A 14,564-nucleotide genomic window follows, 5' to 3' on the forward strand; every position below is an offset into this window, starting at 1 on the left:
GAGGTGTCAAAACCGAATTTATTATCTCTCATACACCCTTCCAGGGACCAGGGTCGATTGCGTATCTTCTACGTTAAATGTTCGTTCCTTTCGTTCGCTTCACCTATGTTTCCGTGCGTGCTGCACTGACTTCCTGTATCCAGCATATTCTGGTACATGGGCTTGAACATGCCAGATTCTTTGTTGCCAGTAATCCTTCTATCCCATGAAAGCCCTACTTCTGAAGAGAAAATCCCGGTCAATGGAAATGTGTCTAGATACGATATCCTCCTTGTAGCATTCCACAAGCCTTATAACGATAGAAAGACACTCGCTACGGCTAGCACCGTAAATTGAGACCGGGAATGATATGCAAAATCCCCTCCCCTGGTGTATGGGCTCAGAGTCGACTGTGAACTCGCCGATTTGGAGACGTTCAACTGTAAGATTCATCAACTCGTCATCGGAACAGTGGCGGTCCCTGTTAGAAAATCTCACCGTAAACCACAAGGTGCCTCGGAACAAGCCATACTCATCGATAGTAGGAAAGCCTTCACGGAGAAAGACGGTTCGAGTGGAATGCATGTTATGGTCCTTTGACAGTAACCCCAGACTTGGAAATGGCTAACCACAGGAGTAAATATTCTGCCAGTTTTGCTAGATAGGTGTTTGAGCAGCCGGAGGAAAAGGTAGGATTTCTTTTTGTTCTGCTAAGTCTTTCATCGTCTAGCCTTTTATTTTGGGATGTGAAGGCTTTGTTATTGTATCCTTCCATCAAAAGCTCAAGGCGAGAAAATAGGTTCAGAGACCTGAAAGTCAGGCACTACAACAAAGGAAGGATATAGACTTTGTTCTCATTCCATTCAAGCACACCATAAGCCAGACTATATAAGGTCCCAATTTACCTTCTTTTTAGGAATATTCCATTTTTCCAGTCCACCGGAGACTTTCAAACTACCAATTTTCACTGCGGATATTATCCACCACCAACATGGTTGAACCAAAAAAAACCATCCGATCTGGAAAATCCTCTGTTGAACGACCTAATAATGGGTTTACCACTGAGCGCTCAGTTGGCGGCGAGCGTCGTTCCATCCGCCACTACCACGATGGTCGACTATCGCAACGTGAGAGTCCTGTCCCTGGCCCTGTCCAAACACTAATCAAGACCAATATTATGTCGAAGACAAAAAGCACTAGACCTTTTTCCAAGCTCAGGGAACAGGAACCGGAACCGGAACCAAAACTAGAGCCAGAAACGGAATATGAATCTCCTACTCTCGCCGAAATTGAGAGACTCTCCGGTGCTGTTGCTACACTCTTCCACCCAGACCGTTCTAACCCCTCTGAGAAGCCTCCCCCGAGGACAATGAGCCCACAGTCATGGAGCTCCGAGAGCTCATATGGCATGGTTACTCCACCCTTCCCTGTAGCCTCCCCTACTCCTGGAGATTCACCCGAACTCATGAGCACAGATGTGCTTCTCCCTCCAGCGACTGCTAGGTCTGATGGCTCAGACGATGATGCCGACAGTATTTCAAAGAAGTGGAAGAAACTGGGTGGAAAGAAACGCATTGGAAGTTCAGATATTCACGACTAACTGGATGTTTACCAAGAAAGATTTTCTTCTGGCGACGTATTATACATGTAGGAAAGTACAACGTAGACATGTAGATAGGTACATGGCGGGACCCAGAGGACTAGACTACCATCGTACGCCATTAGTACCACAGTGGAGAGCCAAACTTGCTCCAGAATGAAGTTGAAACATTGAAAATTGATTGCCATATCCAAATTAAAGAATGCCAAGGATAATAATTGGCAAAGTGAGCAACTCGATCACTATCTGGACAAAACACTTCTTCAGATGAAGTTCAATCAGCCATAAAAACTGAGGAACGCCAAAAGACTTCAATGAATTGCTAAATGCAGCAAGTCCTGAAGGGATTCTGCGTCCTCCAAGTATCTCTGCAATAGTTGATCCACGTTTCTTTGTCGGAGAAGGAATGATTGTCTCCAAGTTCATCGGTAGAAGGCTAGCTTCGGTCATTATGAGAGTGATAGATGCTGGCAGTAGTCCTAGCAAACGGAATGCAAGCATGATGATCACTGCAAAAACCTCGACACTAGCGCGCCTGCTCGTGGAGATTGGCATTTCCTCGCCGGAAGAAATCATTGACCTCTGGATTAGACTCTGGGCTTCGTACATCAAGGCTTGGCAAATCCCATATGTGAAACTAGGGACTGCCAAGTGTATCCATTTCCTTTGGACTTCATCTTCTGTCAAAGAGAAGAGTCGAAGTCGATGTGCTGAGATAGTAGCACAAGTCCAGATCAAATGAAGTTTGCACAGCAGAACAGAGGAACAGGCGTATGCAAATGGTATCAGTAATTCGTGTCTTAGAATTGCGAATTCCAAGAAAGATCTGATCGCATAATGAGTGACCTGATAGACAAGGCCTAGCACAAGCGCATAGGAGAATGTGTGAAGGCTCTGTGTAGTATATATGAGATGTATGGCCTTGTAAATGGATCGGAAGGTCGGAGGTCGCTTGTTCCCCCTTTCTTGATCTGACAAAGCCCCATCCGCTCGAGCAATCTCAACGATCAAAGATGTCGCTACTACATGGCCAAGAAGATAACGAACCTTGTTAAAGATCGATTAGAATAAATTATAGGGAAGATGGCCAGACGAGGAACTTACCAAGCCGGAAAGCAAAAGCCGGCTAGAAATGAGAGCAAAAGAAGAAAATGTGAGCTCTTTGTGTATGGTCGTAGAAAGGGAAATTTGGTCAAGCAGATTTCCATCTCCTCCTGGACTGATCAGAATGTTCAAGACCCGCGAAGGTAAACTTGCAAATACGGCCTGACTCAAAGTGAGAAACATTCCAAATCGTAATTGATGGGAAATTGTTGCAGCGAGGAGATTCACCGAAGGCAGGGTCGCACTACACTCTGACGATAATAAATTTAGAAAGAAAGAATGGGGAAAAGATAGAATTGGGCTAAGCCAACGTTCATCGGTTATACTCGCACGGTTTAAAGTCCTGGTCGATGTGTTACTGTTTGCATTGTTTACACCATTTGCACTGTTTGTACTCCATCAACACTCCCATCCTAATGCCTTTCCTTTTTTCTCTTCCTCGACACTTAAATTCTTTATGAAATGCGCTCTTTCCTCTGAGGATCTGGCAGATAACAGCTGAGGGTAATCTTTCACTCAATCTGACTAATCGTTCAAGTCAGTTTCTTCCTCAAGCTTACATAGGGGTCAGGTTCCGAACCCTGACCGGATAAACCTCGGGATTATTTATGTTGTCCAATAACAATCGCCGTCCCTCACCAAAAGAAGCCCTGCCAAGAAACCCATGTAAGCAGCTAAGCATTATTTAGGTACAGAGCGGTGCTGCCTGATGTGACCTCGGAATGTCTAGCAAATCCCGACAACCCGGTCTGTCGAGAGTGACTCCACAGGACTGTCAATTGAAGATCAATCACCAATTTAGGCCGAAATACAGAGAGAGCATTGCCCAAGCCTGGAGTACCTGCTTACATGTAAGATTCTTCGAATCCTTCCAACCTCGAGTTTGTAGAAGTTCGTCAGCTTACTGGGGGCCTCTATTTCGAGAATAGCTCTCCCAAAACTCTGACTACCCAGAGATCCATGGACACGATCATTCGATCACGCGGCATGCCAAACTTGAACGTTACTAAACAAACACTGCCGAAAATCTATAACGCACTTTAATCATGCATACATGCCCTGAGGATTGGGCAAAACAGTGGTAATATAGCATAGGATGAATTCTATGCATTCAGGGGGCGGCGATACTAGTCGCACTAAATCACCCTAGTCAGGAATAAAATGAATTCTGACATTAAGAGCACTAGGGCTGACAGCTCCGCATGACGAAGTAACATTCCTATGGGGACCGAATGTCCACAAGTGCTAATCAGCATAAGCTCAACGGAAAAGGCTCATACGATCTCCGTTTCTGCTCGTATCGAGGCCGGAGAGGCCACATATAAAAGGCTCATTGTACGCCCACATAGAGCTTCACAAAGAAGAAGACGAGAACATCCTGTCCTTGATCAATCAATCAATTCTCTGCGCCGTTCTTCCCATCCAAATTCCTTCTCCTACAACACGATTCGGTATCCTCGTCCCAAAACAATGTTCAAGAGGCTTTCCATCTCTGCCTGGGCCATTGCGGTTCTAGCCACTACCGCGCAATGCCAGCAACTCAGCTATGAAGATAGCATTGCCGCTCTAGCGTACGGAAACGTGGCCACCGATACCTCTTCCGCGGGCGAAGTCTGGCTCAACGTGACTGGGTTTGCTGTGGAGGAGCTTCCACACATTCAGAGCGATGTGGGAATTCACACATTGGACAACCTCGAGACACTCACTGCTATTGCTGGCCTTGCACAAGACGCGGCGAAGAGAGGTCAGTGGGGAGACATTGTCTACTTGCATAGTGCTTTCAGCATGAATGGCCACGTCGATCATCTCAATGTTTCGAGTGTCGAGATGCAGGAGTCACTCCTGGAGGCTGTTACAAACCGGACCAGCGGAAAAATCGACTCCCCTTTAGTCGAGCTTTATGCCAATACCTCGAGCTCGACATTCTTGGCTGAAGCTTTTAAGAATCTCAAATCAGACGCAAATCCCCAAAGAAAACGCTGGACTAAAGAAGCTTGTTCAACTGCCCACCGCGCTGTCACAAGCGCCTGTCGAAGCCTCCTTGGAAATATCAACGACAATGCCACATGGAAGTCAGGCGGTCCTCGGAATATCTGCCAATATGGTTGCTGCATCAGTTGGAGTGCGAACGCCACTTTCCAGCTCCAGAATCTCTCAAGTGCTGGAAACTATTGCGTGAACGCGTGTGCTTCGAGCACAGTCAGTTGTGAGATATATGGTGTCACATTGCAAGGAACTGTCGTGGATCAATGTTTGAGTAACAGAGCAAACGGTTGCACGTAATGAGGGAACCACCATGACCTCATTCGAAGCAGATCTGCCCGAAGACGGGATTTTCCTATGGTCTATTCTCAAGGGTTGAATTCAATGACTGAGTTTCTTGTTGGTTTCTTTTCTTTTGCGGCATTTACTTGTGATGCATTCTGACGTGCTCACTGTCGCCCCATGCAGTTTGTAGACCTCTCTGTGTGGCATTCCTTTCCCTTTCTCTTTCTATTCTCTGGCAGACAGCTCACCGGCAAACGCGCAGCTTGCCGCGTCCGCGCTTTCCTTTATATGTCTGCAGAGATACTTCTTCTGTGTTCTTGTGGATGGAATCTGGCTGGCTTTGTGGTACGAAACTATGTAAATAGACTTCAATACAGTAGCTAGTTTCTGATCCTCCATGAATATCATCTTTTTGCCTCTGGCTGATTATTACTTCCCTTGTAGTCAGGACCTTTCATCATTATCTTCTGCGGTATTCACTTGTGTATGTAGTATCTCATCCATTGAAATTAATATCGCTCCGGCAACTTCATGAAGCCGCTCGGGTCTTTCTCATCACATACACCCCTCCACAGAGTAACTTATATTTATTTTCAAGGCTCCCTAAAGGGCCTCACCTAAAAAGTATTTATCTAAGCAAACTAAAATCCTTTCTGCCTGAAAAACAGTGCAGTTACATGACTAAGCGAGCTAAGTGTCCCCCGCAGGTAGATTTTCATTATGTTCGTGATTTAATGGGATCTTATCTGGACGATCTTCACTATTTCCCCTTCCCTGTATTGTCTTTATTATCTCTATTCGAACAGTACTGTGGAGGCGTCAATGGCGGCCCCGGCGATCATGCTATGATCGAGGAGGCAGTGCGACTCAAGCATACCAACTCTTTTAAAAACTGTTACACTATGTTTCAAGGCGACATGTATGCCACATCTTACTAACTCATGGCTAAAGAGGCTCTGGCTATTTTTGAACCCGCAATCCAAGCTCGTATCTGTGTTCCACAGTCAGTCGGAGAATTTATTATCCAAAGGCAGATCTACACCTTGCAAACCCTCAATATTCTCATTGACGATATTCTGAGCGGCTCGCAAACACGAATTCAAAAGGCCCCACCAAAGAAGAAGAAGGCTACTGATGACGGAGCGACAGTGGCTATGTCGAGGCTCAGTATCAAGGGCCCCCAAACGCGGCTTAGGCTTTCCGACCTGGTCGCCAGGGCTCGTGATCACCAAGACACACTTGAAGAGTACTGGGTTTGCTACCCACTGAGCCTGTTGTGCTTGCTCATGCTGTCAATATTTGGTTCTTTAGCCGCCCAGAACTCGTTCCCGACGAAAAGGGACGGCGATTGCCGGTTCACACTGATAAATACATCAGTGCTGCTGTTCTTGAGGCTATCAACAGTTCGATCCAAGGAGCCGCCATCTGGAAATACATTGCTAGTATTCTTGGGGTGCTTGACAAGTGTGTTGGGGATGATGCCTCTCGAGTTGTTCTCCTCCAGGAGATCTCCAACATATGTCAAGTAGAGTTAAATCGTGCGCAAACTCTGTTCAAGCGACATGTTCAGAGTGCAAGCGGCTCTAAGTGGTTCAAGCGAACTGCCAATGTGTATGACAGCACCGGTAGCCGGCGCGTTTCTATAAAAGGCAATCTGGAAGACCTTACCGTATCTGACCCCCAGCTCCATTACATGTTGCGTCTCTGCCAGCCAAAGCTCAATGTTTCCACCGCCACTACCTGGATCAAAAAACTGGGCGAGTATCAAGAAGCCCATCCTAGGGAGAGGGAAAATCTGGAAGATAGAGAGGCTGACTCATTGGGTGACCTGGCTATCATCATTGGATTTATCCATGACTTGTCCTCTGTGCTTCCAATTCCTTCCTTTTCCAACAAAAAGGGCCAGATGTTTGCCGCTAAGTCACAGGTGGTGGAATCTGAATTAAACCAGACCAAGGATCAACTCGACTTGCTCGATTACGTCGTTCCCATCGATAACCTCCTAGAACCGGGAGTGCCCAGTGAAGCTTTGAAAAAGCTAGACCAATTCATCATCGAAAAATCCGGGACAAAATTAGGATTCTTGTACCAAGACATGGTTGCCGACTGCCTGTCTGGCGTTCAGGCTCAATGCCTTGAAGCCAAAGAAAAAGTGGCGCAGGGCTAGAAGGCTGAATTTCCTTCTGCTCCGGCAACGACCGCAGAGTCGACGGCATTCCGAGTCGAACAGCGGAAACAGAAAGAAAAAACGCGTCCCGCACATTCATCCATCTACGACATTGTTACGCCTGTGAAGCCGTCTTGTCCACAGGAGCCAGCTTCGCTGCTGCAAACCTTCAAGATAGACGATTCGACAGCAGAGGTCTTCTCGAGACTGTTCAGCAAATCTCAAGCACGTGGCCCAGCCGCCTGGGCGGCCTTCGCCGAGGCGATGGCTAAATTGGGATTCTCAATCTCTCCCAAATACGGCTCTGTTTACACTTTCTATCCACCCGACAGCATGACGGCGAAGAAGTCATTCACAGTGCACAGAACCCACCAGTCGAAAATCGAAGGATATCGGGTTCTCACGGTGGCTCGGCGGTTGAGGACTTTCTATGGGTGGGGTGAAGAGACATTCCGAGTCAAATGAGTTAATGACTTCAGCTCTTCTCAGAGGGATTTATTACGATACTACTACGATGTTTCAATCTCTCTTTGAAGACGTCTTTTGAAACGTCTTTTGAAAGTCTTTTAGGAAACTTGAATACTACGAAAGGCACAATTGCCATAAATCCGCTTTTTGATCCAATTAATGCATCCATGTTAGGTCCCTAATGGTTGCTATGTATGCAAGTTGAACTATGGCCATAACTAGGCTACAGGCATAAGTAGGACGATAAAACGCTGTCCCTTGCTATTTCACAACCATTCAATCTCCCATGTTGGCAAGCTAGAAGCCAGGCTCAGCCAGAATATTCATAATGATGAAATGAACACACATGTCGCACTTAGGGTTGATACCAAGTCTCAAGGCCAGCTGTGGCATCCTTATCCGGAGCAAATTGCAGATTTTGGGAACATCAAACTTGTAAAAATAGTCAATTGCAGTGATGCGATTATGGCCATTTTCGTCACAAGCCGTGGCAAGGGAAGCTTGTGTGAGTCGACCGACGTACTCAATGCCTTGTTCACGCAGGCTCACTTTGACATCTGCAATGGTATCTGACTTCGGCTGCAGTCTGATAAGGCGAGCTTGGTCTTCGAGCCATGACAGGAAGTTGGTTCGCTCCGTCTGATAGTCGGAGATGGGACTAGACGCGGACATTCTGAGTCTGGATGAACCCGAGACTTGTCGAGGCGTGTGCAGCTTAGCAGGCTTCGTGGCTGATTTTGAGGAATGGAAGGTTCATGAGGTGCGTGGGTGATAGAACAGGCTTGGAGCTTGAGTTGGTTAGCCATGGTGTATGGGATGCAATAGAAGGTCCATGATACTTTGATAAGGTAGAGATATTTAGAGTTATCCAGCTGGGAGGAGGATGGTGAGAACAACGCATGGTTTTATACCTTGCGATCATTGGAGAATGAATGGCATTGAGGTTGTCCACTTCAAATCCTATTGAGAAAGAGAAGAATAGCAACGAGGCCATTGATGCCGCCTTTAGGATCAGGCCACACTCTTCACTTCTCAGAATCGGATTTATTCGATGAGGTTTACTTCTTTCATCTGTGTAGCCTATGTTATACCTAAGCTTGTTTAAATGCATTTCATCCCTCATGATATATAGAAAAGGACTCTTACAGTCTAGACTTTTATATATAACCTTCGCATACCGTACATACCAATTTCTATTCGGTGCTATTGTTCATTTCTTTCAGTTATACCAGGAGAGGTCATTCAAGTTGCACATCCATTCGCTACGGACTACCTGGTTGGCGAACATAGAGCGTCATATTATCATAAAGATTTTATTGTAGCCAATGAAACCATTCATAACAGAGAATTAACGCGTATATTGCTGGGTCATAATATCATACGAACTCATACATGTCATCACATCTGTTCTGTCGGAATCTCGTCGCAGACCTTGTAAATAACCAAAAAGACAAACATAACGCTGCAACCATTATACAAAACGAAAACAAAACTTTCAATACACAATGATATATAATGACCAAATCTTGGTTTACAGGTTCGTCAATTTGCGGAACCAACTGGTGGGCTTCTTAGCATCCGCACTGGGCGGAGCGGGCTTTATCTCACGGTCACGTTCGTGATCACCACTTCCAGAGCTGCTCTTCACACCTTCACGACGCGAATTATGATGCCGAGGACGAGCATCATCAATCTCTTCTTCCTCGTACTTAGCACGGCGGTGGGCCTTGCGGCGAAGAACACGACGAGCTTCCTCATCTGATGAAAGAGAATGAGAATGAGCATTGCCACCTTCATCGCCTGCAAGAGGAGGTAGATCAATAAGAGTAGGGACTATCTGCGGTGGCTCCGGAGGCTCATCACCTTGCGAGTAAACCCACGAGGAAATCTTGTCTTTCGCACTCCCGCCACGATTCAACGCACCAGTCATGAGCGGCTCGCGAGTTAACTCAGGGGCCACCTTAGACCTGCGACGACGAGCGTTCGGGTCTTCATACGGGCGAGAGGTACGGGTTCCTCGACGGTCGACCTCACGCTCATCAGGAAAGACCTCAACAGGGATCCTTTGCTCACGTTCACGACGCCGGCTCGTTCTCGCGGCGATCATTTCCTCTTCGCGCATTCGCCGGCGCTCGCGGCGTTCTGCAGCCTTAGCTTCGGCTGCAGCTTGGGCTTGGGCTTCACGAGCAGCCTGCTCTTCTCGAGCACGACGTTCCTCGCGCGCAGCTCGTCGGGCCCGCTTTTCTTCTCGTAGGCGATCTTCTTCTTTCAGACGTTCTTCTTCTTCCTCTTCACGAGCACGTTGCTCGCGCGCTCGTTCTTTTCGCCTCGCGCGCCGCTCTTCTGCTTCCCGAGCTTCGGTTTCACGAGAGTCAGGAGGTACCTTGCGGGATCCACGCCGCGCATGTCGTGCTGCGCGCCGGGCTTCCGCTTCATCGGCTTCTGTCTCGACACCCGCTGCTGCACCGGCGGCGTCGCCCATGAACCCTTCGGTATCTGGTCGGACAGATCCGCGGCGTCGATCTTCGCGACGCGATCTTCGAGCGCCGTCGCGCTCCATTTCTGGCGGATGTCTTCCGTCGTCATCACGATACGATCGCGACCTGCGTCTGTCGGGCATCTCTGGTCGTTCTGGCCGATCTGGGCGTGTGCCTTTTCTCAGAGAATCGAAGAGCCCCATGAATCCACCGCTCTCTTGTTTCTTCACCGGAGCGGTGTTCGAGCGCTTTAGGCGACGTTCCCTTGGAGGAGCATCGAAAAATGCCATATCGTCGGGGCCTGACATAATATCTGCGGTGGGATGTGCTTGATATGGATCAACCAGGACAACATCGTCCTCGTCAGGTCTGTGCCGCGGCTATGAAAGGCGGTCAGTTGGTACAACGGCACAACAAATACTGTGCTTATCCCGACATACCTGTCTCCTTGACCTGCGCCTTGAGCCCTTAGAGCCTTCCTTGGGTGAATTCCTCTCGGCATCCTCCATGTCAACCACAACGAGGTCATCGTCCTCGATCGCATACGGATCTCGAACTGTTTCGTAGGCAGAAAGTCAGCAAGAATAAATGAGTTATGACGTAAATGAACATACCTGATCTCCGCCTGTCCATGCGCGGGCGCTCACGTCGAGACTTGGGAGGATCCATGCCCATCAGCCTGGCTGCTTTGTCAAAGACCTCACGCTTCTCATCTGGACGTGCTAGATCGGCAGTTCTGTCATCTAGATTAATTGATGGACGTCTGGATACGGGTTTCGACGAAGAACCAGATTTGCGAGTGGATTTGCTTTTGGACTGGGGTGTACCCAGTACCATATTGGCCAAGGTCACGCCACGTTGGTTCTTCGAGGACCGCCCCTCACGGTCTCGCCGCTTCTCCCTGTCAGACGCAGACCTTTCCACTTCTGGTTCGGGGTCTTTGGGTCGAGGTTTTCCAGTAGACTCTTTTCTCTTTGGAGGTTCTTCCTCTTGAATCTTTGCTTCCTTCTGACTTAACTTCTTTGGAGGTTCTGCTTCCTCTTGAATCTTGTTTTCCTTCCTCAACTTCTTCGGGGGTTCTGCTTCCTCCTCCTGTGTCGTGTTTTCCTTCTTACTCGACTTCTTTGGGGGCGGCGCAGCCCCCCAAAAGCCCCATGATATGGTGTTCGTGTTCTTTTCACCGCGTGCTCGGTCCTTCTTAGATGATTTTGGAGGCTCTTCAGCAGGCTCCGGTGGAGGCGCGGCAGAAACATCTTCATCCTTCTCTTCTGGCTCGTCGGCTACGGGCTCGGGCTCAGGCTCAGGCTCAGGCTCAGGCTCAGGCTCAGGCTCAGGCTCAGGCTCAGGCTCAGGCTCAGGCTCTGGTTCTAGCGCAGGTATTTTTTCAGGAGGTGGGGTTGGTTCCCTAGCAGCGGCCGCTGCGGCTGCGGCGGCAGCTTTTTCTGCTTCTGCCTTTTTATACTTCTTCAGTTCCTTTTTCGACATTTTTGAAAGACCCGGGGCCGGTGGCTCAGGTTCCGGCTCGGGCTCAACCACTGTCTCTGGCTCTGGCTCGGGTTCGGGTTCAGGCCTGGGCTCAGGATCATCTCCAAAGTCTGGGAAGCTTCCAGGGATAGAGTCCTTAGAGACTTTCCTTTCTTGAGACTCAAGAGCTTCTGCTGTCTTAGACTTTGTTCTTGAGCTTTTCTTCGTTGAAGCACGCTCCTCTATAGGAGGTTCTGGCTCCGGTTCCGGTTCGACCTTCTTTTCTTTGGATTTGCTCTTCGAGCTAGCCTTTTCTGCCTTTGCCTTCTCCTTCTTGGCGAGCTCCAGGGCTTTGATACGTTCAGCAACACTGAGCTTGGAAGCCTTAGGCTTCGATATCTTTTCGGGTTCTGGTTCGGGTTCAGGCTCAGGTTCAGGCTCAGGTTCAGGCTCAGGCTCAGGTTCAGGCTCAGGTTCAGGTTCAGGCTCTGGGGGATTTTCTCCAACGTCAATAAGAAGGTCTTCCTCTTCCTCTTTCACCTTAATCGTTTCATCTGCCTTCTTCGTTGTTTTGCTTTTGCTGCTAGAACCCCCAGTCAGGGTCGACCAGAAGCCTTGAGAGGCTTTTTCCTCTTTCGGAGCTTCGATGGCTTTTGTGGTTTTCTTTGTGCCCTTGGAGGTTTTAGGGGCTACTTCCGCCCAAATGTCATCGGCATTGTCATGGAAAGCTTCGGGATCTGGGGTTAAGCCCTGAGCAGGAGGTGTCGGCGCACGTGGGGGAGGTTCTTCAATATTACTGCCCTTCTTCTTCTTTTTCTTGTCCTTTGCTGGCCCCCAAATCCCCCAGGAGCTCTCATCGGCAGGTTTCTCTGGTTCTGGTTCAGGTTCTGGTTCAGGTTCAGGTTCAGGTTCAGGTTCAGGTTCAGGTTCAGGTTCAGGCTCTGGTTCGGGTTCAGGCTCACGTTCGGGTTCGGGTTCAGGCTCAGGCACCGGTTCAGGTTCAACAACTGGTTCGGGGACTTCTTCGGGGGGCTTGTTCGATGGAAGCTCGAAGTCCTTGCCGGGAATGGGCAGTCCCTTACGTATCAATGTTTTTTCTCGCTTCTTGCGTTCTTTAGACGATATCTCATGCCAATTTTCGTATAGAGGGTTATCAGGCACCTTTGGCGCCTCGGGTTCGGGTTCAGGCTCTGGTTCAGGTTCGGGCTCGGGCTCGGGCTCAGGTTCAGGTTCCGGAATGGGTTCTGGCTCAGGTACTGGTTCGGCTTTGCCTTTGCTTTTCTGCTTGTCCTTCGATGTAACTCCCCAAGCGGCAAAGGGATCAACTGGCTCTTCTGCTTTCGCCGGTGGTTCATCGATGACAGGCACCGGATCAGCTAGGAGGTCAATCTTCTTCTTCTTCTTCTTATCTTTGGTTATCATTGAAAGACCCCAACCCCAGCCAGTATCTGCCTCGGCTGGTTCCTCGATTTCCTCGGCCACCGGTTCAGGTTCAGGTTCGGGTTCAGGTACAGCCGCAGCTGCTGCTGCCGCTGCCGCTGCCGCTGCCTCAGCTTCCGCAGCCCTTGCTGCTTCCTGCTCTGCTGTCTCCTTTGCTGCAGCTTCATCCTCCTCTTTCCATTTCTTCTCCATCTCCTTCTTCGTTTTACGTTGCTCTCTCTTTGGCAGATTTAGAAACCATGCTTCCTTCGTGAAATCGACTCTGGGTGCAGGAGCCGGAGGCGCAGGCGCTTCGGGTTCGGGCTCAGTCTCCTTCATTTTGTCTTTGCTCGCATCCCAACCTCCTCCCCAATCATCTTTTTGCTTGGTTTCAGGCGGTGCAGATCCTAAGTCAAAATCAAACTCGCCAGTCTCTGACGTCTTCTTCTTTGGGGTTGCTCCCCAGGGGTTGCTGTCCTTGGATTCGTCATTGGGAGGAGGGTCAACCTTGCTAGTAGTCCAGGCTTTGCCCCATCCTCCGAAACTAAACCCAGTCCCCCCGGTCTTAGGGGCTGGACTGTCGAAATTCAAGTCCAATTGCGGTGCCCCGTCATTCAGACTTATGTCTTGGAACCCCCCAGGAGGTGCAATCTCGTCCTGTAATTTTACTTAGACACCCGTCTTGTACATTGGAGCAGAATGGTCTTACCTTCCCCTTCTTCTTCTTTTTTCCTACATTCGTGAAGGCAGCCCACGAGTCATCGCCCCCATCTTCGGCCCAGCTAAGATCTTTGGCAACAGAGGCTTCAGAGGCCTTTCGTTCTTCCTCTTCCTTGGCTTTTCTTTCTTCCTCTTCCTCCTCTAATTTCTTCTTCTTATCCTTCTTTCCGCTCACATTCCAATCACCCCAATCATCACCCCCATCACCTCCATCACCTCCATCGCCGCCTCCAGCGCCGCCTGAATCTCCACCAGCCCCACCGGCACCACCATCACCGTTGGATTTGTCGTCGTCTCCACCAGCCCCGCCTGCCGGTGGTGGCGGTGGAGGAGAGGAAGTCGGTGGTGGTGCTGCTTTCTTTCCTGTTGGCTTTTTCTTCTTATGTTCCCGAATACCCGTAGTATTCCCAAAATCAATTCGTACATCCAGCATTCGATCTTTCGGCAGCGACGATGACGGATCACGCGATTTTTCACGAGGCTTTGGCAGGAGGGAAACAGGCGTCGATCTGCGCTGCGCGAGCGGAGGCAGTGCAGAGTATTCGGGAGGGAGATCATGGATTACATCGTCGTAGGAAGGTGGAAGCTGGTCGTAGGACGGTGGTTCTGGTGAGCGAGCCGCAAAGCGAGAACTCAATCCGGTGACTAAATCTTCTTTTCCGGGCACCCAGTTATCTGGCCGGCAAAATCTTGTTTTCTTAGTCGAGAAAGTAGTCCAGACCTCGCGGAGGAGTTTCTCCCCCATTTGCACATCCCGTGCGTAGTATGCGACATCCTCCGCGGCGCTAGTCTTCCCCGCACATACACGATAAGACCCCTCAATTACTTCCATATCGAAAATCGCATGCGCCGAGCTCACGGTCGGTCCGATCACTTATATGGCAACTCAGCGACGTCC

General features: G+C 49.2%; 4 protein-coding genes across 4 annotated transcripts; 2 read left to right on the forward strand and 2 right to left on the reverse strand.

The window, feature by feature from the left end:
• Positions 1-970: 970 nt before the first annotated feature.
• Positions 971-1,579, forward strand: LCP9604111_4838 (uncharacterized protein; the record flags this gene model as incomplete). Its single annotated transcript, XM_039072581.1, has 1 exon — positions 971-1,579. One exon carries the CDS (start codon positions 971-973, stop codon positions 1,577-1,579), a length of 609 nt encoding a protein of 202 aa, XP_038929328.1.
• Positions 1,580-3,405: 1,826 nt separating this feature from the next.
• On the forward strand, positions 3,406-3,693 carry LCP9604111_4839 (uncharacterized protein; the record flags this gene model as incomplete). Its single annotated transcript, XM_039072582.1, has 2 exons — positions 3,406-3,534; positions 3,613-3,693. 2 exons carry the CDS (start codon positions 3,406-3,408, stop codon positions 3,691-3,693), a joined length of 210 nt encoding a protein of 69 aa, XP_038929329.1.
• A 4,190-nt stretch (positions 3,694-7,883) lies between these two features.
• On the reverse strand, positions 7,884-8,258 carry LCP9604111_4840 (uncharacterized protein; the record flags this gene model as incomplete). The annotated part of the gene is made up of 1 exon (XM_039072584.1): positions 7,884-8,258. One exon carries the CDS (start codon positions 8,256-8,258, stop codon positions 7,884-7,886), a length of 375 nt encoding a protein of 124 aa, XP_038929330.1.
• An 859-nt stretch (positions 8,259-9,117) lies between these two features.
• On the reverse strand, positions 9,118-14,498 carry LCP9604111_4841 (uncharacterized protein; the record flags this gene model as incomplete). Its single annotated transcript, XM_039072585.1, has 4 exons — positions 9,118-10,443; positions 10,504-10,619; positions 10,678-13,603; positions 13,656-14,498. The coding sequence occupies 4 exons, from the start codon at positions 14,496-14,498 to the stop codon at positions 9,118-9,120; spliced, it is 5,211 nt and encodes a 1,736-aa protein (XP_038929331.1).
• Positions 14,499-14,564: the final 66 nt, after the last annotated feature.

This window comes from Penicillium roqueforti (genome assembly GCF_015533775.1).
Source record: "Penicillium roqueforti strain LCP96 04111 chromosome Unknown scaffold_10, whole genome shotgun sequence".
NCBI classification, from domain to species: Eukaryota; Fungi; Ascomycota; class Eurotiomycetes; order Eurotiales; family Aspergillaceae; genus Penicillium; species Penicillium roqueforti.